Source organism: Oxyura jamaicensis, chromosome 14 (genome assembly GCF_011077185.1).
Source record: "Oxyura jamaicensis isolate SHBP4307 breed ruddy duck chromosome 14, BPBGC_Ojam_1.0, whole genome shotgun sequence".
Taxonomy (NCBI): Eukaryota; Metazoa; Chordata; class Aves; order Anseriformes; family Anatidae; genus Oxyura; species Oxyura jamaicensis.
The window spans coordinates 12,177,004-12,200,396 of record NC_048906.1 but is presented as its reverse complement, the minus strand read 5'-3'; the positions used below and the strand labels follow the sequence as shown (position 1 = coordinate 12,200,396).

The 23,393-nt window shown below is 52.9% G+C and overlaps 1 protein-coding gene across 6 annotated transcripts in view; it reads right to left on the bottom strand.

The window, feature by feature from the left end:
- Window positions 1-37: 37 nt before the first annotated feature.
- CFAP70 (cilia and flagella associated protein 70) overlaps window positions 38-23,393 on the bottom strand; it is a 24,639-nt gene continuing 1,283 nt past the window's right edge. Inside the window, exons 1-28 of one of the 6 annotated variants that reach the window (XM_035339503.1) lie at window positions 22,871-23,003; window positions 22,366-22,509; window positions 20,166-20,352; window positions 19,699-19,797; window positions 19,366-19,445; window positions 18,164-18,340; window positions 17,648-17,830; window positions 17,079-17,170; window positions 15,856-15,955; window positions 14,770-14,904; window positions 13,384-13,551; window positions 13,089-13,172; window positions 12,520-12,611; window positions 9,786-9,846; window positions 8,554-8,745; window positions 7,797-7,928; window positions 7,016-7,141; window positions 6,361-6,494; window positions 6,153-6,268; window positions 5,812-5,994; window positions 4,772-4,882; window positions 3,963-4,051; window positions 3,143-3,286; window positions 2,268-2,429; window positions 1,769-1,858; window positions 661-762; window positions 320-367; window positions 38-154 (exon numbers count right to left, since the gene is read on the bottom strand). In XM_035339503.1, coding sequence (XP_035195394.1) covers window positions 74-154; window positions 320-367; window positions 661-762; window positions 1,769-1,858; window positions 2,268-2,429; window positions 3,143-3,286; window positions 3,963-4,051; window positions 4,772-4,882; window positions 5,812-5,994; window positions 6,153-6,268; window positions 6,361-6,494; window positions 7,016-7,141; window positions 7,797-7,928; window positions 8,554-8,745; window positions 9,786-9,846; window positions 12,520-12,611; window positions 13,089-13,172; window positions 13,384-13,551; window positions 14,770-14,904; window positions 15,856-15,955; window positions 17,079-17,170; window positions 17,648-17,830; window positions 18,164-18,340; window positions 19,366-19,445; window positions 19,699-19,797; window positions 20,166-20,352; window positions 22,366-22,491 — 3,294 coding nt within the window. In that variant the 5' untranslated portion in view covers window positions 22,492-22,509; window positions 22,871-23,003 and the 3' untranslated portion in view covers window positions 38-73. Of the gene's footprint in view, window positions 155-319; window positions 368-660; window positions 763-1,768; window positions 1,859-2,267; window positions 2,430-2,792; window positions 2,918-3,142; window positions 3,287-3,962; window positions 4,052-4,771; window positions 4,883-5,811; window positions 5,995-6,152; window positions 6,269-6,360; window positions 6,495-7,015; window positions 7,142-7,796; window positions 7,929-8,553; window positions 8,746-9,785; window positions 9,847-12,519; window positions 12,612-13,088; window positions 13,173-13,383; window positions 13,552-14,769; window positions 14,905-15,855; window positions 15,956-17,078; window positions 17,176-17,647; window positions 17,831-18,163; window positions 18,341-19,365; window positions 19,446-19,698; window positions 19,798-20,165; window positions 20,353-22,365; window positions 22,510-22,870; window positions 23,004-23,393 lie in introns of those variants that run through there. The other 5 variants (XM_035339505.1, XM_035339502.1, XM_035339504.1 and 2 more) reach the window with 5 other exon arrangements.

Sequence of the window (23,393 nt, the reverse complement as noted above, 5' to 3'; positions counted from 1 at the left end):
ACGCCCCGCGGCGCAGCAGGGAGCAGGCGGCAGCAGCGGGCGCCCAGCGGCTGTATTGACCGGGGGGGGGGGCTCAGAAGGCCGGGTTGCCGAAGCCGAAGCGCTGCTGGGCGGCGCGGAGCTCCTGCAGCAGGGCGGCGGACCGCAGGCCGAGCTGCGGGAAGGAGGGCGTCAGGAGGGCGGCACCCCAGCGAGCCGCCGGGTTTTGGGCTCAGAAAGGGCACTTTCGGGTAAATGGGGTGCTGGCAGCCAGGGAGGGCAGAGCGCGGTGCTCGGTGCCCTGCCCGGAGCCAGCCCCTGCCCCCCCCCCCGTACCCACCTTGGCGGCGTACTTGTAGCACTGCTCTGCCTCCAGCTGCCGCCCTCCCTGGAAAAACACAACCGTGGGTTATGGGGGGGGGGGTTATGGGGGGCACGGGTGCGCAGCGAGCAGCGCCCTGCCCTGGGAGGGGGCTCAGCAAGAAGCACACTCCCCCGGGGCACACGCTCAGCAGGAGAGGACAAGCAGCGAGGAGAGGTGCTGCTCCTGCCAGCCACAGTGACCTTCCCTAAGTTTTTTCCCCCTGGGATCTACGAGATGGTTCCCGGGTTCCTGAAGAGGTGCAGATGAAGCCTCCCCCCTGCAGCAGTTCGGGGTTTAGCGGCTGGCTGGGCACTCACGTGCAGGCAGATGAGGGCCAGATACGCCCACACCTCGGCATTGCTGTTGTTCAGGACGTTGGCTTCTGAGAGAGCGTCCTCTGCTTCCCCCATCTCCTCCAGCTTGAGAGAGAGAGAAGGAGAGGTGTGAAAAAAGGCAAACAGCAGGCAGAAATACCTTCATGGTTCTGTGGAGCAGGTGCCTGTGAAAATCACAACAAAAAAGCAACAGGCAGAAGTGCAGGCGCTGAGCAGCTGGGTGCTTCCCCTGACGGGGCTGCAGGGACAGGACTCAGGGCAGAGAAAACCAGACAGGTACTACCACCCCCAGCCCCAGCAACCAAGTGGTCCCGCTCCACCAGGAGCTCTGGTGACCTGCTGGCGTGCTGGTGCCATGACTCTGGTCCTGGTCCCCCTTCCCACAGAAGCCGGCTGCTCAGCAGCTCCCTGGAGGCAGGGGGGCAGGCACATGGTCTCCTTGCTCTGCGGGCTGCTCCCAGCTCCCAGGCCACACTCACCTCCCTGCCTTTTGGAGTCTGCAGCCTCTCGGGAGGTGTACGTTTGGCCAAAGGGGAAAGAGAAGTTGGAGTTCCTCCCTGTTTGTTTCCCTGAGCCAAACTCCTTTGGAGGAACCTCTTGAGGTGCACCTTTGGGAGATGCCGCACTGCTGGTGGCTGTGTCTGGGTGTCCTTGGCAGCCCTTCAGAGGCGCTGGATGCCTCTGGGCAGGGAAAGCACCGAGATTCCCCCGCGCTGACATTCTGCTCAGTTCTTTTGTGGTGACATGCAGGTCATGCGCAGGCAGGCACTCAGAGCGGAGCCCAGGCCCAGATCACACGCCTGCCATCACATCTGGGGAGGGAGGCCCTGGCAGGCCTGGCAGCAGGGTGAGGCAGGGAAGGAGGCTGCTGCTGAGGGTAACTGTCTTATTTTCTACCTCCCATATGAGCAGCCTGGGGTGCCACGCTGGGACTGTGACAGGATGGCCTTCAGCAGCATTGGTTTGACAGACAGTTAAGCTTCTCTTTAATGAAGGACATCAAGTAAAAGCGAGCTCTGCATACCATGCCACAGACCCAGCTACAGCACAGGTGACGTGAAGTTGGGATCTCACACGTAACTGCACTTACCCTGTAGCAGGCGATTCCCACTCCCAGCCAGGTGAGACAGGATGCAGAGTTCTTGCAGGCCTGCAGGTAGGTCTGCTTCGCCTTGCCGTACTGCCAGGAGAGAGATTATCATCTTGCTCTGTGTTAAGAGTGTCCCTCCACAGTGGCCCCTCTCCTCAGGAATCTGCCAAGTTCCCCATCTCCACTGGGGCTCAGACACCCACCGTCCCCACTGCTGCCAGAGGGGCTGATCGCTGCCCCCAAAGCTGGTGGCTCTACGCTGCCGGGAGCTAATGCAGTAGCGTAAAAGACACCCTCACTGATCTGAGGATGAGAATATCTCGGTAGCACCCCGAGACTAGGAGCCTGGCACAAAGGAGTAAGCAGCGCTGTGAAGGTTTTGCTGGGTTGTGGCATTTAGCTGTAGCTGCAGATAATGGTGTTTTATACATGGGACCTGGCATGTAATGCTGTTCACTTTGTTGAAAATTCCCTTCTTCCACTCCTGCTGCCTCCTCACCTCTTTCTCTTCCAGGTAGACAGAGCCCAGGCGCAGGTAGACAAAGTGCATATCTGCAGCATCCACCACAAAACTGATGGTTCGCTCATAGCACTCCCTCGCCCCTGCAAAGTCTCTCTTCAGGTAGCACAGATGCCCTTTCAGAGCCCAGACATCTGGATTCTGCACACACAAAGCCAAAGAGTGAGGCACGGCTGAGAGACAGGGGAGAGAGAGACCTGGAGGAGGGCCAGGAACCCCTGCAATCAGCAGACAGGAAGAGCCGACAGGTATTTGATTACAGCAAAACAGATTTTACGTACAGAATAAAAATCAAGTCAGCGGGCTGCCTGCAATGAAAGCCCCCTCCAGCCTTCCCTGCACGGTATCCTGGCCTGAGCAAGGCTCCCCCAGGTACTGAATACACAAGTGGCATTCGGAGATGTCAGCTTTACAGCCCTCTGTGCCTTCCATTCAACCTGACTCTCAAAAGCCGCCTTCTTCTGAATAGCGGCCTTGTTTCCCGTGAAACAGAAGCTGACTCACCAACACAGGGAGAAGGGATCAGGATATACGTGTTCAAAGGGAAAGGAAAGGCAGACAATGCAGAGAGAGCACTTCTCAGCAATGCCGCCTGTGTGTGCAGAAGGCGATGGACAGCAAATAAGAAGCTGGGTAACGAGAAGGGCAGCACTGCAGCCACAGCCTGGCGTGGTTAATCCCCTATGATTGCCCTCCCCAGCAGAAACTGCTGCAGCCTTACATTACAATTGCTCAAGTGGAAATGAAGCACGGGCTCTAGCTTCAAACACACAACGCCGGCAGCATCTGCTGCAGCGTTTGGCCAGTGACCCCCTGTGGGACAGCATCCTGCACTAGTGAATGCAGAGGATTACCATGAAGTCGATCCGAACGGCCTCGCAGAGATATTCTTCGCATTTGGAGAAGTCTTCCTTCAGCAAGTAAGTCCGGGCCAGTGCCAGGTAGTACGGGCAAGAGGGGCCTGCCAGCAGCTCGTGGGCAAGCGCCATGTGAACAAACTGCAGAGGAACAGCACCCCGGCACGGTTAGGAGAGCAGGCACACCACGGGCATCCCCCAGGACGCTGCTCCTGCCCTGCAAACACACTTCAGGACGACTGCCTCGCGCCCATTTGAGTTCCATGAAAAGGAATCAGACGGGAGATTTTCTCCCCCCTCCCTTGAAAATTTTCCTCCCATTACTTTTAGGTCTGTTTGGCTTTAAGCAACTCTTTATGCCATGTAAAATTAAGGCAGACAGCATAACGTGGCAGTCAGAGAAATCTCACAGAGATGACTGTGGGGGACAGGCACATCCCACAGGTGAAACAAATTGCCCTGACATGCAAGTGTCTGAGAGAAGAAAGGAGTACTGGTGTACTGGAAGCATCGCAAGAATGCATCTCATCTCTGAACGTACAAGAGCACGTTGTTCCCTCCATAGCCAGCAGTGCCGAGCTGAGACGCTCCAAGAGCTTTGCCTGCCTGAAGTGACTTTGTCCTCAAGCAGCATTTTGGTCTTAACACTCTGCCCAGCCTTAGTTTTGCACTTCTGGGCAGTGGTTTTGCTCTCTTGCGCTGGGGTAGCCTCGGTTTGCTCTCTAAGCCCAGGAGAGGTCCTTGCTGGAGCCTGCCACCAGCAGTTTGGTAATTGCCACACCTCCCTTCCTCCTCCTCCACTCCGTGCTGCGCTGACCTGGATGGCATTGAATTTCATCAGGAATTCCACTGCCTTCATGAAGATTGTGCAGGAAGGCTGGCTAAGTCCTGAGATGGGGGGTGGCCCTGCAAGAAAACGTGCCTCCATCAGTCCCAAACTGGGCTTTTTATTTCTGAAATAAGAGCAAGGGCTGAGACCTTAACGGAGACAGTGGAATCCCAGCAACACAGTGTAAAACCCAGGAGATGGCAAGGGAGGCTGGAGCAGAGATCAGCACATTTCTTTCTGAAGGGCTTAAGATTTTTGTAAGATATTTGAAAAGAAACTATATTCTTGACCCAGCAGTTTTCCATGCCAAACTCAGAGTAAGAAAACGAAGTTTATAACTCAAATTTGTTAACTACAGTACGACCTGCCTCCCCAGAACAATCCAGTGGATCCCAAAGACCCCAGCAGTGTCATCTCTTTGGCACCCGCAGGAGAGTGGAGCCACAGAGGAGGCAGATCACAGCACAGAGGAGATGTACAGGGACAGTTTAAGAGCTGGCATCTCAGGAGGGAGACATCAGAGCAGCTGGTGAAGGCAGCTGAGTGCAGCCACACGTGGAGATTGCTGCATTCACCCACCAGTTGTCTATCCTGAGAGATGCTCTCTGAAAAAAAATCAGGATGAGCCCCCTTTGCTGAAGATTCCCCAGCTAGGGAGAGAGAATAAGACTCTGTCTTGCTTTGGCATCAGGACGGCCATGGCTCAGTGCTCCCAAGCTACCTCCCTCCCTGCTGATCACACGAGGCCATCTCCCAGCCCTAAGCTCTCCCTCTCACCCCAGACCCCACTCCCTGACCTTCTGGGGCTGCCTCTGATGCCAGAGCCTCTTCCTCAGGCGCTGGGCAGGCCGGGGCAGGCTCCTCCACCGCCTCGGGCAGCGTGCTGGCTGAGCCGTCCGGAGCCCCCTCTGGAATGAAACCCCCAACAAGCATTAGGTCCATGCAGGCTTTGCCTTTCTCTGCCCACTTTGGAGCAGAACTCCACTGAAACAGGGGAAGAGAGGAAATATACAAGAACCACCAGATTTCTCTAACTGGGATGAAAATAGCTTGCACAAGGTAATACGTGGCTCTGGAGTCTTGAGTACAGGATTACCATATAATGCTAGAAATAGGTATCAATGAAGCAATATCCTTTCCTTTGTAATTGCAGAGGGTGAAAAAAGGCACGTGACCCTGTAGACCTGCTGGAAGCATTTTGCACGGAGGGGTGATAGTGTTAAAAATAAAGCCAACTGATATTTTCTGCAGCCCAGCCAAATATTTAGGACTTGGCTCAGGGTGAGGCTGGATTCGCAGAGGCTCCAAAGGAGGCCTTCAGCTCAGAGCTGCCACTGAGCAGCTTTTTTGCCCTTTGTGAGTTGGTCAGACAGTGCTTTCCGAGCTGTGTTGGGACGTCACAGCAACAGCTTTCATGAGAGCTGAACCTGGATGACCCCGGTCAGTAGTACAACTGTCCCGGTAGCAGCCCTACCCCTCCAAAGCCTCGTGAGGTTCGCTCACTTCCTCCAGTTGCCCTGGCCACTGCCCACACATCCGTGTATCAGCAGCACTGGGCTGGGCCAGAAAAATAAATGTGAGGGCTGGCCCCTCTCCTAGGCTCTGGGTAAGATAAAGCACGGGCCGTGCTACCTGCATTTCAGCTCCAGCATTTAAAGCAGGGCACTGTCTCTCTCTGGCACAGTTCATGGTCAGGCTGCTCAAGCTCACAGCCAGCTTCTGCTTCCTTCACCCTTTGTGTTTCTCCTCTTTGGTCTCACTGTTCACCATCTCGCATACAGCTTCAAGTCTCCTCCTTGCTAGTATGAGGGCACCTCCTGGTTTTGCTAGGAATTACCTGGCAAAAGCTGTTCCGGGCCTGGACTGGTAGACCTCACATATGCAGCAGCAATTTGCTTTTTCCCTCCTTTTCCCTCAGAGATGCTCCTCTCCTTGGCGAGCTGTGCTTGGAGTTGCTTCTTAGCCTCGCGGAAGGCCATTTCTGCCTGAATATTATTATTCTGCAGCTCATAGAACAAACCTATGGGAGACAAAGAGCAGCATGAGAAGAAATCTAGCCCTTAGCAAAATCCTCCCCTGAGCCCGCAGATTAGAGCGGTGGGGAAGAGCAGCAGGGTAAGAAGCACCGTTCGTCTCTGCAGCAATGCCCTGAGCGCACAGGCTGGCTTCCTTTTGTACCTGAAACCGTCCAGGCTACAATGTTGGATGGCTCCAAGCAGCAGGCATCCTCAAAGAAAATCTCTGCCTCTTCGTAGTGCTGCAGCACGACTGCCACGATCCCGCAGAGCAGCAAGCTGGGGGCAGGCAGACTGGTGAGCCTTGCAGCCCCCCGTGGGTGGCGTGGGGGATGCCCCTCACCTCCCCACCCTGCGGGAGCACGCAGCACCTGCGCACGTGGTGTGGATCCAGAGAAAGAGCCTCCCGGAAGCACTCCTGGGCTTTGGTGGTGTCCTCGAGCAGGAGGCAGAATGCCCCGTAGTCCAGCCAGTACTGGGTGTTGTGCTTGTCCTGAGCTATCCTCTGGACACAAGAGATCGTTGTGGGAGTAAGGGCTCCTGCCATCGTGCTCGGCACACGCAGCACACTGGGGAGACAACTCTGCACCAGCCATGGCTTTCCTCCGGCAGAGTTTAGCAACAATCAAGCCCTTGTTTATCACATGCCTTAACTGGGATCATGCCAGGCTTCCTCTAAGCCTCCTTCACCCATCAGTGCCCTCCAGCTTCAGCCAACCTCCTAGCCCCCTGCTAGAGGTCCCCAGCGCTGACCCAGCGTGCCTTTTGGACTAGCTCACCCCATTTCCCCTGGTCTCGAGGCTCAAGTCCTCAGCGACCTGGCCAACCTCTGCCTCACATCCTCCAGGGAGCAGCATCTCCCTAGAAAATCTCTCACACATTCAGCGCAAGTACCCTGCTCACGTTCACCTCCCTGCCTCGCACACAACAGACGAGGCTGGCTGAGCTGTCAGCTGCAGCCATGGTGTGCTGGCTGCCAGCCCGGACACGCGGGACAGCGACAGGAGGGAACAGGGGCTCCTTCACCTGCTGGTGGTAGAGAGCTGCCAGCTTGTAGTCCTTGTTGACTTCAGCTTCGTGAGCAAAGAGCCAGAGCTGCTCAGCAGTCATGCGGGGTAGAGGGACAGGGGAAGCAGCTTCTTCGTGCAGCAGCTGGTAAGGAGTGAGATAGAGTTAGCCCTGGGGAGGCTAAGAACAGCTCGTGTGCTCCTCATTCAGCAGCAGTCCCCAGTCCAGCACCGGGCAGAGCACACCTCGGCACGGGTAGGGCTGGGTGGGTTGGAAAGGCAAGCTGCCCCAGCCCCTTTTTTGGGGGGGAACATAGCCCTGCAATCCTTTGAGCCCATGTCATTCCCAGGTACCTCTACCAGACAGGGAATCTATTCTTGGCAGCTGTGGTGAGTAAAAGCATCCCCCAGATCAAGACCACTTCCAGCTTCCTTCATGGTGTCCCTGGTGACCCCAGCTCAAGCTGAAGGTCTGTGCTCTGCCCAGCTGGGGGGCACATGGCACAGGCCCTGCCACCCTCCCCAGAAGCCAGCTGCAGCATCAGCTGCTGGTGGTCCCTCGCATCCCACCAGCTGGATTTTGTAGCAATGGGATCCAGATGCAATGGATCCTGTCTCTGTGTGTGGGTTGGGGCCCACGTGTGATAACTGCAGCAAACGGGAGCACAATCCTGCAGCTGGCTTGAAGGCAAAAGTGCCGCTGCCTTCACTAGAAGCAGCTTCTAACCCCAATCCCCAGTGCCGCTGTATCCCAGTCCGACCATCCCAGCTCACCAGACACATGCAGGGTTTCTCCCTACCTGGTTCAGGGCAACGTGCATCTGATCCACCAGGTACACGTACAGCTCACTGAGAAATGCCTGGAACTGCTCCTGGGTCTCAAACGCTGTGGTCTTCAGGTATTTCTCCCTCACAATCTTCACTACAGCATACTGTGGAGACATGTGATACTTGGGCAAGACAGACTCCCCCACAAGCTCCACAATCATAACAACACAGAGCCAGAACACACATTTTTCATGGACTCATAGAATATCCTGACTTGGAAAGGACCTACAAGGACCAGAGAGTCCAACTCCAATTGCCTGAAATTCTAACTTAGAACTAAGGAAGAAATTCAGCCCAGCGCTGATAAAAGGAAAAAAAAGCAAGCAGTGATGAATTCCTTTCCCACCTCCCAGCCCTCAACTTCCCTGACACGCAGATGCCCCTTTGAGGGCCATGTGGAGAAGCCCCTTCTCCCTGGGGAAGGCTGTGAGAGTGCAAGACCAGCCAGCTTTGCCTTCCATGGGATGCAAACACGGGGCAAATAGGTGTGATCAGGTTTGGAGTCCTTCCCTGTTGACAGGAAAGGTTCTCTGGTGTGTGACCGAAGCAGCCTGATGCCTGATCCGTTAGAGGAAAAACCTGGCCCTCCCCATACCCTCTGCAAAGGAAGGGATTCTGGAGCAACACAGAGTAACACACTAGGTTACCACCATGGAGCAGCAGTTCCTCACTGAGAAACTGCCTGGACTAAACAAGGAGGGAAGTAAAACAACACAATGGACTCTTTGCCTTTAGCTGCTCCTTAAAAGCAAAATATTTTCCAGAGCTATTGAGCTCAAAGTTGAGTAGACGCTTCTGTTCCTCCAGAGTCTGATGGTCTATCACTCCTTGGCCAGGCAGCTGCTTCCCAAACAGGTCGTGGTATTCACTTAGGATGGCAACAGCAATGCTCGTGACATGGTTGTGATAATCTTCCACAGCCTAGGATATAAGAAGTATCAGGAAATAAATAAATAAACTTCAAAAGTCGCTTAAACCATCGGCCTTGAATTGAGTTTTATTTGCCAGAGCCCACACCCCCCCCAAACTCCACCTGACCCAAGTCTCAATTAGCCTGTCACACATCTTTTCCTGCCCATACCTGAGGGCTGTGAAACATTGCTATGTAAATACAGAAGTGCTCCTTCATAATTTGCTGTATTCTTGAATCAGAACCCAGCGTTTCAGTCATCTTTGTCTTTTCTATAGCACTACAACTGGCTGCAAGTAAACTATATCTCATTTGCTGAGCGCCCCTTAACGCCATGGGCGAGCCATCTTCAGCAGAGCCTGTAATCCTGGTGCCAAAAGCCTCCATGCACTGCAATAATCAAAATGTATCGCTTTGTGCACTCCAGACAGTCCAGCACAAATCAATTCTGCAGCCGCACTGGGGTCAGTTATTGAAGTACTGCTTCATCCCCCACTGTTGCTTTGAATTTCCCATCAGGCAGGGGCCATCTGAGGACAATCTCCTTCAGCGGCTGTTCTGTACCTACAGAAGACCAGCCAGTGGTCTCGGATTGTTTTCTGGGGCCGGGATGTTGCACATGCAAAAGTCCTCACAATTTTTTTTTGCAGGGTGACCTGGTTGAGGCTGATTCTGTTCATGCTTGTCTGGGTCTGAGGAAACACATGGCTAGTCTGGGACAAGAAACTGCCCGTAGACATACAGTTCTGGTACTGCCCCAGCACCCACTTCACTCCCAAGCACTCCCACACTGCTGCTCTCTTCTCTGCCTTTTCCAGATCTTGCCCCTTTTTATGGGCTGCAAATGAGAGTAACACAGCCCAGGAATGATTTCCCAAGGCGTAATGCTGCAAAGATAACACATCCAGAAGTTTTCTGTGTGTTTCCTCTGCAAATCTCATCTATAAGTTGCTGCAGAGCTCAGACTGAAAATTAAAATCCCTTATGTGAGAGGGACAAGGGCAGAAAGAGGTGGCAGCATGGTGGCAAGGCCCCAGGCTCTTGCACATACCTTCTTGGCTCCTTCAGTCCGGGGAGGCAGCGGAGGGCGAGGGGGAATCATCTCCTTGACCCTGTCAATGAGAGGACAGAAGAGATCAGCCTGACATCCTGCCAGCGACGCTCATTTGTCTCGGGTGCAGGCAGCCTGTAGTGCGAGGGCTCCAGCCTGTCATCATGTCCTTGAGATACCTTGCAGGGACCAACTCGGGAGAAACTGTGAAGGCTCTGACCAAGAATGAACTGTAAAGACCAGGGCACCTTCATTCAATGCCTGCAGCTTGTCATAAAGTTTGGTAGAACTAGCTACTGCCTCCCTCCCTGCTGATGATTACACTCCATGGGGATTAGATAAGATTTGTTTAGTTATTTTCACCAGGCTTCAGTGACCCATTACACAAAAATTCCTGTAAAAATTCAGCCCAGCAGGTAAGGTTAGCATTTGTTATTGCTAGCAATCAAAACCACTCTCCTACAGAAGTAGACCATCTTATCAAGTCGTTATTCCTTTTAACTCACAGCCTCCTGGGTCTGCCAGAACACCTGTAAGAAAGGGACCAACTGGAGGAAAGCTCTGGAGAACGTTATCACTGCAAACCCTGGGCCACCCCATCCATCAGCTCCCGACACCCCACAGTGCAGCTGCAGCACCTTATTCTTTGGCCATGCATCGACCCCTAGACACCAGGTCATGCCTGCCTGGGTCACTGCTAGGGCTGCAACGACCTTCCAAATATCGATTAAAAGGCCTTAGGACTACAGTAACACTAAGATTTTACTGAAAGCCTTAGTGTCAGAACAGCCTAAATTCTTTGGGATTTTATCAAGATTTCCTGTTTGCTGGCACTAAAACACCTTCAGTCCTTAGAAGGCGATCCAGCCCACCAACCAGTGTCACATCCCTGTTTTGGCCCCTGCCCAATTAGCAGAGCACACTGCTTCCCCCACACCAAAGCGAAACCGCTCCTGCAACCATTCTGCCAGCTCGCAGAGCTTCCGAGCAGCTGACTTTGCCAGGCCCTGACCTCTGGCCACTTCTCCCATGCAAAACTTCTGCATATTCAGAGACCTGAAAGGTTTCAGCGCTGAGCGGGAGACTCACGCCTCGCCCACGGGAACGGTGATGCCACGGCCTCTTCTCGTGTCCCCGTGGGACCTGCCACCCACCATCAGCTGCTTTTCCTGTGAGGTCAAGGGAGGCCGTGCAGCACAGCTCCAAAATGCCCCTTCAGAACGCTGCCGTCCTGCTCTCCTCGCTGCCATTCCTGCCGGGCCCTTAGCCCACACGGGACATACCCCACAGGACACAAATACAATCATCTGACTCTGCGTGGGGCTGCCGTGGGCGCCAGAGGAGTTGTCGGGTCTGTGGAAAGCGCCGTGGCTGTGAGCAGCAGCAAGGCCTCTGGCACACCCTGCGGTGCTACCTGGTGACCGGTGCCCTTGTTCTGCGGTGCCTCCCTGCAGAGGCCTGTCAGCACTCCTCGGGAAACCCACGCTCAGCTGAGAAGAGCTCCCATCACTGATGCGGCACCTCTGCTAGGGGGACAAAGGAGAACCAAACTGTTTCCCTTTAAGATGAGAAAGAGAAAACCAAGCACAACAACCACCCAGGCAAAGCAAGCGAGCAGAAGCGGAGGCTGACAGAGAATTTTGGACGCAGCCCAAGAAAGAGAGCTGTAGTTTGCTAACGAGCTATGTATTCAAACAGCCTTCCAGGGAAAAAAAAAAAAAAAAGCATCACTGATCCCATCTGCCAGGACACATGTACGTGTCATCAGCTGGAGCCCCCCAGGACAGGGCCCTCTCCACTATTTGGAAGTGCTGATTTTCCAGGCTTCACATCCACAGATGCACATGGCAGGTGAGTGAAGAGTAATTACACTGAATTCATGCAAGTTGCAGTAGAGTAGGAATCAAACAAAAAAGGTCAGGACAAGGTCTGTTGTAAGGGGGGCTCATTTTCCCCAAACCTGTTTTTCCTAGAAGGCAGCAGGCAGAACAGAAGACAATGCACACGCTTCCTGTTCAAAGGACGACTGCTGCTGTGTGGTTTCTACTCACATTTCTATTTGAAAGAGACATACTGCCTGTGCATGTTATGGTTTATTCATTTGCTGTATTTTCTCTTTTTTACCCAATAAATTATACATACTAGGCCTTCCCTAGACTGTAACTCAGCAGGACTACCACTCTGCGGACAGGAAGCAACTGCCTTAAATCAGACAGACAGCGAAAGACTCGAAGCCTCAGAGATGAGAGGGCAGCTCTGCAGCAGAATGATGTGAAAACTAATGGAAGAGCCCAGGAAGTTGTAGACAAAACTTCAGAAAAGGAAAAACAACAGAATGCCACCTGAGAGTTACAGCAGCACTACCGAGTGCAGCCCACTGGCGGCCAGCCCTGACCAAGCAGCAGACATCACATGCAAGAGGCAAACACAAGGGGATTAATAGGAAACAAAGCCTGGACAGAACAAATTTGGTCATGCCGCTCTGGTGCCTCTCTTTTTGAGGTGACTGGCAGGGAGATGCCAGCTCGGACGAATACAAATGTTTTCCAAACCCACCCCAGTGCCACCACTGAAGCAGTGTGGCCCAGCCCTCCTGCTTTCAGTGGGCTTTGGCTCAGACACTCAGATGGTGCTCACAGAGCACACTGAAGGGTAGGCTCACTATCCAGTCCTGTTGCTATCCTGCAGGAGAATTGAGTTGTCAGCCCCAGAGTTACAGCACGTCTTTACACACCTTTTGGTGAGCTCCTCTCGCAATCGTTTTGGTACCAAGGCCTTGTCCAGCTTTATCTCCATCACCAGGAACGTTCCTGCTTCGGCATATTGCTGTGAACATAACCATTACTCTCTCAATGTCATGCTATCTAGAACCATTACTGGCAAGATGGAAGACTGAGCACATAGCTACAGATCTTCAGCAAATCTTCTTTAAACTGAAGATGTATAATTTGTTTTATAACCTGTGCTCAAAGTGATTTACACTAACAAAATTCTGCTCAAGCAGTCGGTCTAGGAAAAAAAAAAGAAAGAAAGCTAATCAACTTGCTTGGACAATAAATATGCATTCTAGACGTTTGGAAGAGGAAGACAAAAAAGGAAGATAGCCTTCTAATTTATTACCTTCTAGCCCAATGCTAGACTGTCCTCCAATAGGATGTCACTGGAAGAACTCCAGGACAGCATCTGCCTAAGACATCCCTCATCTTCAACTCACTCTTGAATAATTTGATTACGTGAAAGGTACGAAACACTGATGCAGTGATGGTCAAGCAGTTTTTTTTCTCTTTGGAGATGCAAAATTACCTGTCCATCAAGGCTGAGAGATTTTTCGGTATTTTCACCTTCTAGAGCAGCATCTGACAACTGGACTTTTGGTGCATAGGAGGTCTGTTGAATAAAAAAGACACCTCGTTTCAGATTCAAACTTCACATCTTCACAAATTCAGGATGTACATTTGTTCAGGCAGCATGTACTAGAATTTCAAGGTGACGAGTATCTCTCAGTTGGCTAGAACAACACAGCATCAGTCCCCATTTCCAACTGCCTCTGATGTAGAAATGGTCCAACCGCATTGCAAAGTGCCCCTATAGACCTTACCCTTCTGTTGAATTCCCTTTCTCTGGTGCTCTTCTCCTTTTCTTCTCTCTGGGGCTTACTGGCAACAGCTCTGGAAAGAGGAGAACTGATTCCTGGGGTGCATGGTCTTTCTTTAGTCAGACTGGCCTGTGGCCTGAGATCCCGCAAAATGCTCTGCTGTTGTTTAGTCTGGAGAGGAGGGGAAAGAGAAAAAAAAAAGTGACAAGAGAGAATCAAAGGACAAATTAGGCTTCCCCATCCTTTTTTCTTAACCTCTCACATCACAAAACACACTGTCAGGGTCCTAAAGCATTAAGAAACTGCAACCTCATCTCTCCTGCTAGGCAGTTAGCTGCCTGTGCTCAAAGCCAGCTCTGATACTGTACAGCTGCGTAGCCTCTGGCCAGACTGCGAAGGTAAGATCTGCCTGAGGAAGCCTCACCGGGGCCTCCCTGTCTTCTCTCAAGAGCTCCGGTTTCACTGGGGCACTGGCCCTTGGTTCTTGCCCAAGCTACACTAGTAAAAATGCTGGAGCCCAGCCCCGAACTGCCCTGATCCTGACCCAGTGGCCTGGCGTGACGCTGGACCTGCTCCACAGCTACGGACTGGCCTGGTGGAAAAAAAAAAATTGAAAAGGAGAAAAGCAGAGGGTGTCACCTCACTTAGGACAGATAAATGCCACAGGACAAGTAACAGCATCACGCAGCCAGGAGGCCATTATTCCCAGCAGTGACGCAGGGGCCAGCAAACAGCCTGCTTTTTGGTAGCTGGCACCCAGCGGTGGCGGGGAGGCACGGAGAAGGGCTGTAATTCACCCAGCTCTGTGGCCTGGGCAGCAGCACGAAGGGGGACATGGGCAGGAAAAGCAGGCTGTGCATCTGTCCTCCTGAAACAAGCTCGGGTCTGTTTGGGGAGTGCTGTGGGAAAATGGAGATGTAACTGTCACTTTTAGCACCAAGGCGGGGGGGAGAAATGAAAGACAAATAAACCTCCATGAGCTACAGCTGAAAGAGCTCCAGTGACAGCTTTTTTGGTTGTTGCCTGGGGTAACGCTATCCTTTTAGAGCCACTGTTTGCTCTTCCCAGCAACGCAGTTCATTTGCCCGTGTTCCTGAGTGGGGAGCGAGGAGTGATCTCACAGCTTTCCCTGCTCCGCTGCTGACAGAGAAGGGAGTGGAGTGAGATTCTGAGCCTCCCCCAGCCCCCAAACCTGCTCACACACACCCCGAAATCGCCTGCCTTTGAGAAGACTGCACCTAGAAGCTCGTGTCGTTTTCCTCCAGCACCAGAAGGGCAGCGAAGCCTCAGAGCTGGCCCTTGAATACCACTCTGCCCATACTCCTGCACCCACACTGCACAAACAGCCGCAGAGGGGGCGCGGAGCCTGGCTGTCTCGCCTGCTCTCACCTTCTCAAACACCTCGCTGTCCTGGTAGGCAAAGACACGAAAAGCGCCTCGAATCCGCTTCACGCCAGGGCACAGCAAAGGCACCATGTTGACATATGCCACGCCATGGAAGAAAATCTGCCTGTCCTCATCTCCCTGGAAACACAGATGGAGGCACTGAGATACTGAACAGACTGTTATTCTCTTTAAGGAAACAAGGTCACCGATCCCATTAAAAAAGGCCACCCAGCAAACTGATGCACCTGATGAGCCAGTGCCTCTCTGTCACTGGCACGCAGCCGAGACAACCTGGACGAAAACACTGGAGTCATTCAATATGTAGAATATCAATTTTATTCCAGTCCCTGCAGGGCAGCTTTTCTCTCTAATGCCCAAACTGTGCCACTCCTTAGGGCAGTCTTTTCAAGGTTCAACTGCAAAATTGTCAGCTACCTAGTTCGAAATCCAAACTACCCTGCCAGAGCTGTAAGGATGTCAGGTCTGACGGAAATCAGGTAGCTGCACAAGTCTGAGGGCCTGGACCAGCAGCAGACCAGCGAGGGTAAGGGAGAAGTATCTCAGTCACAGCTGCAAAACCCTGGCACCAGTGACCTCTGGATGAGATTTATAGCAACTTACATGACTTTGCCCTGGAACACGTAAGGAGTTCTCACGTTTCTGTTCCTGGCAGCTGATCGTTAGCGAAGGAGCTCATTCTTCATTAAACCACCCCAGTTCGGGTGCGAAAATATAGTTTATTTACACCCAGAGAAAGAAGGCATGAATTTCTTCAAGATGCTCAGAAAAACATTGTCTGAAGATAAGCTCAATGGATTACTTCTCAGAAAGTAACCTCTCCCTGACCCCGCTCCACCAAGCTACCACAGACCATCAGTGAGAGATCTGTCGGCTATAAGGAAGAAATCTTATCCTTTGTTTATTTAATAGTTCTGTAAGGCTGATTAATCCCATTACAAAGCCTCTAGCTCTCTGACTTGCTTTGGCTGGTTCAAGGCTGGTTTTGGTGTAACAAAGGCATTGAAAGAAAATGCTCAGTAACACAGTGCTGCTCCACAAGCCATAACAACACATCCCCTCCATTTTTACCTTGTCAGCTTTGCTAGTTTTGCCTTTGCTGGATGAGACCACAGGCATCCTGCAGACCTCCACGGGCCAGTAGCGGCACTCTGCAATGCGCTTCTGCAGACTGAACGCAGAAGGAGGCACTGAGAAGATGCAGAACCAAGCTGGAGAGCTCTCCCCGGTTAGCCACGCTGCCCTCCCTTCTGTCCCAGCAGCCCCAAAGGCCCTGGCTTTGCTCTGCCCCACTCCGTGAGACGCAACATGCATCTTGTGCCACTGGAACACACGTACTTTGGGGCAGGCCTGGTAGATTTCCTTTCCATCCACTGCTGTGTGCGTTTATGGCACTAGGAGCCACAGAACGATTGTGAGAGCAACACACTGTGTTCCTCTCTCCCCTGGTTACTTCAGAAATGAAGCGGATAAAAAGGAACATGATTAATGTTGGTATAAATTCAAAGCGGACCCCGAGCTCCCATTCAACACGCCTGATAACTGCGAAACCAGCAGGCAGGCTGATGAAAGTGTACAGGGGAAAAAAAGATAGAAGGGTGTAATTCCACACATGAGGAATAAGTTGGCTGCGAAACTCATGGCCATGATGCAGCTGAGGCCAAGAACGTTGCAGGATCCAAAGAGGACTGGGGTAGGTACCCCAGTCTGAGCATACCATTAAAGGTAATGTTTATCTAATAAAAAGAGAAAATGAAGGGTGCCCACAGAGTGAAAGGATTTTAATATATCAGAAAAAAAAAAAATCAACAAAACTCGATTAGCAGCTCAGAAGAGAGCTGTGTGGGCCACCCTACCCCATGTCTGCTCACCGCAACTATGCTGCCCCTTCCTTCAAACCTTTAGGTGACAGCCCTGAAGGGGTCATGGGAGGGAACACAGCTGGTCAGTGAGTGTTTGCACTGCGGAGGGAACAGGAACCAGCTCCAATTGCTGGCAGCACAAGAGAACATTCACAGGCTGAAGAGAGCACCTACAGCCAATTCATCTTCTCCCACCGTAACAGAACTACGCTGCTGCCAGCAATTAAAGGCTGTTAAGCTGCTCTCTTGCTAACGCAAACACCTTCGGCCAGCAGACAGCACGAGAAGTGAGGCAGGGCAATGGAACGGCCACGTAAGAGGTCTATGAAAATCCACAGACTCATTGCCTGAGACAGGTCACTCAACTAAGTGCATTCCAGGATGGTTTCTCCCCCCGCTCAGTGTTGGAAGGGAAGCTCTCATATCCCTTACACGAGTACTGCAGCAGGATCCAGGTAACAGCGTCTTTCCGTGTCCCATACGATTCTCTTCATGCTTTCTGCCTGGATCCTAAACTCCCTGTCCTGTGAGAAGCAGCACACGGTCAGAGCCAGGAGACCAAACTTCACAGCCTGCATCACCCCCAGACAGCCCCCTAAAATGTTCCTTGGGAGAGAAAATGAGTCAGAGACGTGTCCCATTCACCACAGACAGGATACCCTAGCGGAGTACATTAGCAGCCATCCCTGCAGGCACCAGAGCCCATCAGTACTGCGAGCCTGGCTCACCAAGACAGAATGCAAAGTCTCAGCCCAGCAGCTCAGGAGGGAGGACATGACGTGCCACGTTCACCCTAGGGAGCTCTTCTGTGGTGAGTTAGCATGCTGGCAGTGAGTTAGCATGCCCGCTGGTTCAGGAGAACCATCCCCGTGCCTGGACACCGTGCAGGGGGCCCACCACCCTCCCTTCCTCCCATAATGAGTCTCTGCAAGTCTTTCTCAGTGCCTTCAGGGAGGCTTGAGGGGTCTCCTCCAGCCATGACACCGCCAGTCTTTCCTCACCTCCGTTGTGTTGAGCTCTCCATCCTCATCCTCATACGGACCACCAAAGATGAAGGAGTTGGGTATGTTCAGAGCAGCAGGGGCCATGATGTTAGCAAGGGACCATTTTTTGGGCCGGGGTAACGATTCTTTTTCACCACCAGGCTTCAGGACGCCATTCTGGAAGAGCAAAGGGACTTCCTTCTAGAGAGACAGGAGAATGAAAGGATTTCGGTCTTCAGCATGAGCAGGAACAAGTGCCGGCTGATCAGAGCTGGGCTTCGAAGGAAGAAAAAACAAGTCATGGTGTGGAAGAAAACTGCCAGTTTCAACCCAAATCTTGCTGTGCAATCCTTAATTTTTGTTAAGGAAGCACACCACACCTCAGAGACCCTGAGCAACCGCAACAAACCCTGCTGTGCCACGAGCAGCAGGGCTGTGCACCTCATGGGCCTGGCCGTTTGTCCCACAGTGCAGGACAACGACCTGCGCTGCAGCAGCCAAAACCCAGCTGACTGCACCAGGACCCATCCTCACCTCTCCAGCTGCTGGTACTTGCAAGCAAGCCATGTAGTTTTGCGGGGGTCCGGTGGGAATGAAGGCGTCAGGGACAGAGTAAGCTGCCTCCAGCGTGACGCTCAGGAAGTTACCATTGGAAAGCTGGCTTGCAGAAAGCAGGGGCTTCTCGGTGCGCACAGTCACTTCAAGGCCGCACTGTGGGACGAGGATAAATAGAGCCAACAACTCGACAGTTACAACCTTCTGCTCTTGAAGGAGAAGCGAGCAGAAACCCAAGGCTAGAACGTATAATGTTATCTTACTCCTCACTTCGGATGTAAAAGAAAACAGATCAGCACAGGGAAGGAATTTCACGGTCAGTTTTTCCTATGTCTGAATTACGATATTTGTGTGTTTAAATCCGAGCCTACTGGGGGGCACGGCGTGTGTATTGTCAGCGTCTCGTAAAAAAGGCCACGGAGAAAGAATACCAGGGACAGAAAACAACGCCCTCGTGATTCAGCACAAGTCAAAGCTACGGCCACGCTTCAATTCTGCCCTATCCCCACACACCGTACAGCCGTCAGCTACCCCTGTCCCAGCCCTGGATGGATGGGGGGCAGTGAAAAGCCAGCTGCTCAGCATTTATTTTCCTTCCTCCCTAATAGGTGGCCCTACACCTTGCTTATTATGCCTCGCTTATTGTGTCATTTAAACACAGGAAAGTAAACGCAGGGTCCATCCACCTAATTGGCTCAGAGTGCTAGGTGCGGGGAGAATCAGAAGCAAAGTTAGACACGCCTTCCCAGTCCCATACTTCATCTCCTGCTTTATTCACTGGGTACTTTTCAGCCTGCTGAATGAATGAAGACCTTGCAGGAGAGGCAGTCCATTGTTGTACAACCTCTGACTGTGAGACGTTTTATCCACAGAAGGACTAATAAAGTTGGGCAAGTAATCCTGCCTTTGCCTTTTCCCAATTTTTCAGCGCTGTGCTTTCCATCTTGGATATTTTTTGCAGGGCAGTTTGGTAGCTGCACACATTAGCATTTCCTAGCACGACCTCACCTATCATAAGTACCCTGGGACAGATGTCAATGGAAACAGGAAAGGCCTCCAAGCTTCTAACATACAGGGCTGTAACATCTGCGATGAGCTACGCAGCTGAGTCATGCTTGCTTTCCCGTTAAAAAGCAGCAGAGAGTTGAATGAGCGAAGGAACAGTTCCAAATTCCACATACCTTGGCCTCTGGGTGAAGGCTTTCTGATGGAGAGGTAGGCACGGCATACAAAGGAGCCAGGAGCGTAAATGAACACTGTCCTGAGAAGAACCAGCAGTGAGCACAGCGTCCACTGAGACCCTCCGTCACAGCCCAAAGCTGTGCTGCTACAACTCCTAAAGCTGAGCAGCTGCTGTCACCCCCCAGTCCCCACAGACCCAGCTTTCTAAAGTCTCTGTGAAACCCATTTGGTCAGAAGGAGGTAACTTATAGAGAGGGGTTCATGAGCAAAGACCAACAAGTCTTTGGGGAGCAAGAAGTGTTTATGGAGGATGAGAAAAATCAATGTTGTACCTTGCAGCAGAGGCAGAAGGTCCACCACAGCCTGGCCAAGAGGCACGGCCTTCTCCTCCTTCTGTTTCTTCTGCTTTTGCAATGCTTCTATCACTGTCACTGGACAGAAAAAAAATAAAAATAAAAAAAAAAGTAGGAGCTGGGAAAGTTTCTCAGATAGTTTCAGATCAACAGACCAGAGCGGTGAGCTCCAACGGGCTGCAAAGGGTCTGTGTCAGCTCCAGCACAGGCTTCTGTGTCATCTCCCAAGGCTGACAAGAAGAGTGAAGCCAAGGAGCCAGGCCAATATGAAAGGGGATTCTTCCAGCTGGCACAGATGAGAACAGAAGTGCTGAGACCCCCCCCCCCGCTGTTGCTTCGGTGCTATTCTTGACCGAGTGACTCCTGCAGCAAGAAGGCAGAGCGCAGCAGCTGCCAGCACCCACCTCCACCCCTCCGAGGAGCGAGCTGCAGCATCAGGTACTTACAGAGCACAGGTTTCTGCGCAATGTCGACCAAGGAGTTGGGCCCATCGGGGCTGTACTCAAAGCTGGTCGTGAAATTATAGTTTGCTGTCCCGTTTGGCAAGACCTGAACGGTGGAGGAGTCTCCCAAGATCACTCCGTCGTACTCCACACGCACCAAAGTAAAAGAGGTGTCGCTTCTGATGCTCTTCTGTCAAACACAGACAGACAGCAGATGAAGCAGCTGGCTCTGCAGCAACAGGCCCGTGACCAAAGTTGCCCCTGGGAGGCAGCTCAGTTCCCCACCCAGGACAGAGCGCACCGGTGGGAATCTTTGGCTGCTCCGCTGCAAGAACAGGGAAGAAGAACAGAGCTTGGCTGCCTTTAGGAGGGAGATTTCCTGCTCCACCATGCTGTGATGCCTCAGGCATCGTTAAAACCTGCTGCTGGAAGGGTGGGGGCAGGGGGTGGAGAAGTCCAGGCTTCATCCCAAGAATGGGGATGAAAGGCACATCTAAAGCAAATCCAAAAATATCCCATAGATACGGTGCTTCCAGGAAAGAGGGGATTTTTGCCGTGTACTAAGAAAGTAGTCCCTGAGCTGCACGGCGGAGCTCACAAGCTCACAGGACGCTTGTGTCTATCACGTGGCAGCAGCAAGCCCTGCAATCAAGTCAGGGCTCCAGCAAGCTCTTTGGGGAGCTCTGGAGTTTGTTGTTACACCAGCTTCGCGTCACTTGCTTTACACGGAGATAAGGAGGCTTAATTTTAAAACATCTGCACAAAGGGCTGCAAACACGGGTGAACCAGCACAGCGACAGCACGGCACATCGCAGCCGCGCACACGAGCAGCCCTGTCCAAGCGGGCAGCACCAGGCACTTCCCTGGTGGGGCGAGGAATTGCTGAGACAGGCAGCTGCAGAAGAGTCTCCCCACAGGAGAAACACGGTTTCCTTCTCCAGCCAGGGAGGAGCAGCCACAGCCCTGCACACAAGGACTGCCGGACCCCAACCAAGCTTTTCTTTCATCCTGAGCAGCGGGGATGTCTCTAACCTCCCCAGGCCTCGCCCTGAGCTCCCTCTCTCCATGTCACTGGGGTAATTAGTTCCATATTGGCTTTTCCACAGAAAGAGACTTCATTCACTTGGTTTTAATTTTCAGTCCTCCTGACTGTCTCCTTGAGCATATATTATGTGAAAGACTAAACAGCAGAATCCAATTAACCTTTCCCTGTACCATTAATTATCCTATACTCCTCTCATCTTTCTCTACATCTCCTCTAATTAAACAGATTCCACACTTCTTATAGATGGATTTTTTTCATATTGTTGTTCTTATTATTGCACCTTTGTTAGCCTCTCTCCTTTTGCCTTAGCATTTTCTAAGACAAAGCAACCAGAACCACAAGCAATGTTCCAGATGCAATCAAACCACTGGTCTATTATTTTCATCACAGTTTTCCCTCTTCTTGCCTTCTAATTCTCACCTAAGGTGCTGTTTGCTGAACCCATCAATGTGAGAGGTACTCAAATACTACGACATGAAAAAAATAGTAAGGCAGATGCTTTTGGTTTGTTTTTTGTCTACAGCTAGAGCTGAAGCAGGGATTTGCATTTTTCTGCTTGCAGCAGTAGCTGAGATTCTCCTCCGCATTCCTTCCCAAATGCCAGATCCTCACGAATACTTTAAGGACAGCTGGCTGTATCACGCAGCACATGGAAAGCACACTAGTCATGTTTTGATCTGGATTAGCTCGCAGTCTTGTACGGTAGGCACACCGGAGGTGCTGCCTTTTCAAACCTAGAGCCACCCTATTGATTTCACCACAATTTGAACCGCAGTTGCTGGGACAAAAATCTGGCTTTATGTGCTAGAACAGGTCTTCTTAGACGTCTTTGTCTCACTGATACGCATTTTCCACCGTGTTTTGCTTAAAACACAAACAAACAAAACCCAGCAATCCACAGGCAGGCAGGCAGGGAAGGCCAACAGCACACCACAGCACGTCCGGACGGCTGCTGAGGAGCTGCGTTCCCAAAGCAAGGCGAACCACACGCCTTCGGTCTGCGCCAACGAGCCCTGGGTGCAGGGGACGAAGCCACAGGGCGGCATCGCTCCCTGCAGCCTTATCACCTCGCATCTGGTCCAGAATCGGATGGCAGCACAAAGAACCACTCTAGCTGTGGTTATTAAACCAGCAGAGACGTTTTCAGAAGCGCTTTACCAGGTCCTGTGCCTTCGTCACTGTGATCTGTACCGCGTTTGCCGACGGTGGCTGGGACTCGCCGGGAACAGCCTGAGGCACCAGACAGGATCCCTTTCTAGCAGACAGCCCCTCGGGGGCCTCCATGGCTCTGCGGGAAAAAGCCTGAGGAGAGAAATGTGAAAATACTCGGCCTTTCTGCCCGGCTCGGCTTCGCAGCAGCCCCTGATTACACCAGGTGACACCAGGCCTCTGCCTCCCCTGGGAGCAGCTTCCCCAGACAGAAGCACGGGGCTCGGATGTCGAACCACCACAGGGAGCACACGGGCTCACACGGGGCGAGCCCCACGCAAAGGGCTCGGAGGAACCTGGAGGAACCTGAAGCAAAAATTCCCGGGCTCCGAGGGGAAACTCCCCCACGCTGCACCCCCAGCCCAGCCCCAGCCCCCACGCACCCAGGAGGGCCATGACCAGTTCCGCACCCTCGCACCTGGCTCTGCAGCCCCCCGAGCCCCCAGACCCTCACCCGGGGAGCCGTGAGGAAGCTCGGGGGTGCCGAGAGGTGAAAGCCCCAGCGGGAGCCGGCAGCGGCGGCGACGGGACTCGAACCCGCGGCCTTCGCGACCCCGGGCGGGGGGGAGCAGCGCCGCGCCTCTTGTAACCACGGCAACCCGGCCGCTCTCGCGAGCTCTCGACCCTTGGTGAGAGCTCAGCGCCGCGTCACGTGCAGGGGACCGCGTGCCCTTGAAGCCGTCGGGGCCGCCATGTTGGGTGTGGGCAGCCCTTGCCAGGCCCCTGTGGGGTGGGCAGGGGGCGTGTGACAGAGGCGGGCTGTGACCCCCCCCCCCCCCCCCCCCCCCCCCCGCCCGGGGCCCGGCCCCGCCCCCCCCCCCTGCGGCCGGGGGGGGGGGGGGCTTGCTTAGTCGTGTTAATGATTGCTAAATAAAACAATCGTAATTATTAAAGCTGGGAAGGAAGAACGGGGGCCTGCTTCATTGCATTAACGTAGGTGTTGCTGAGAGGCTCGGCTGACTGAACCCAGGCGGCTG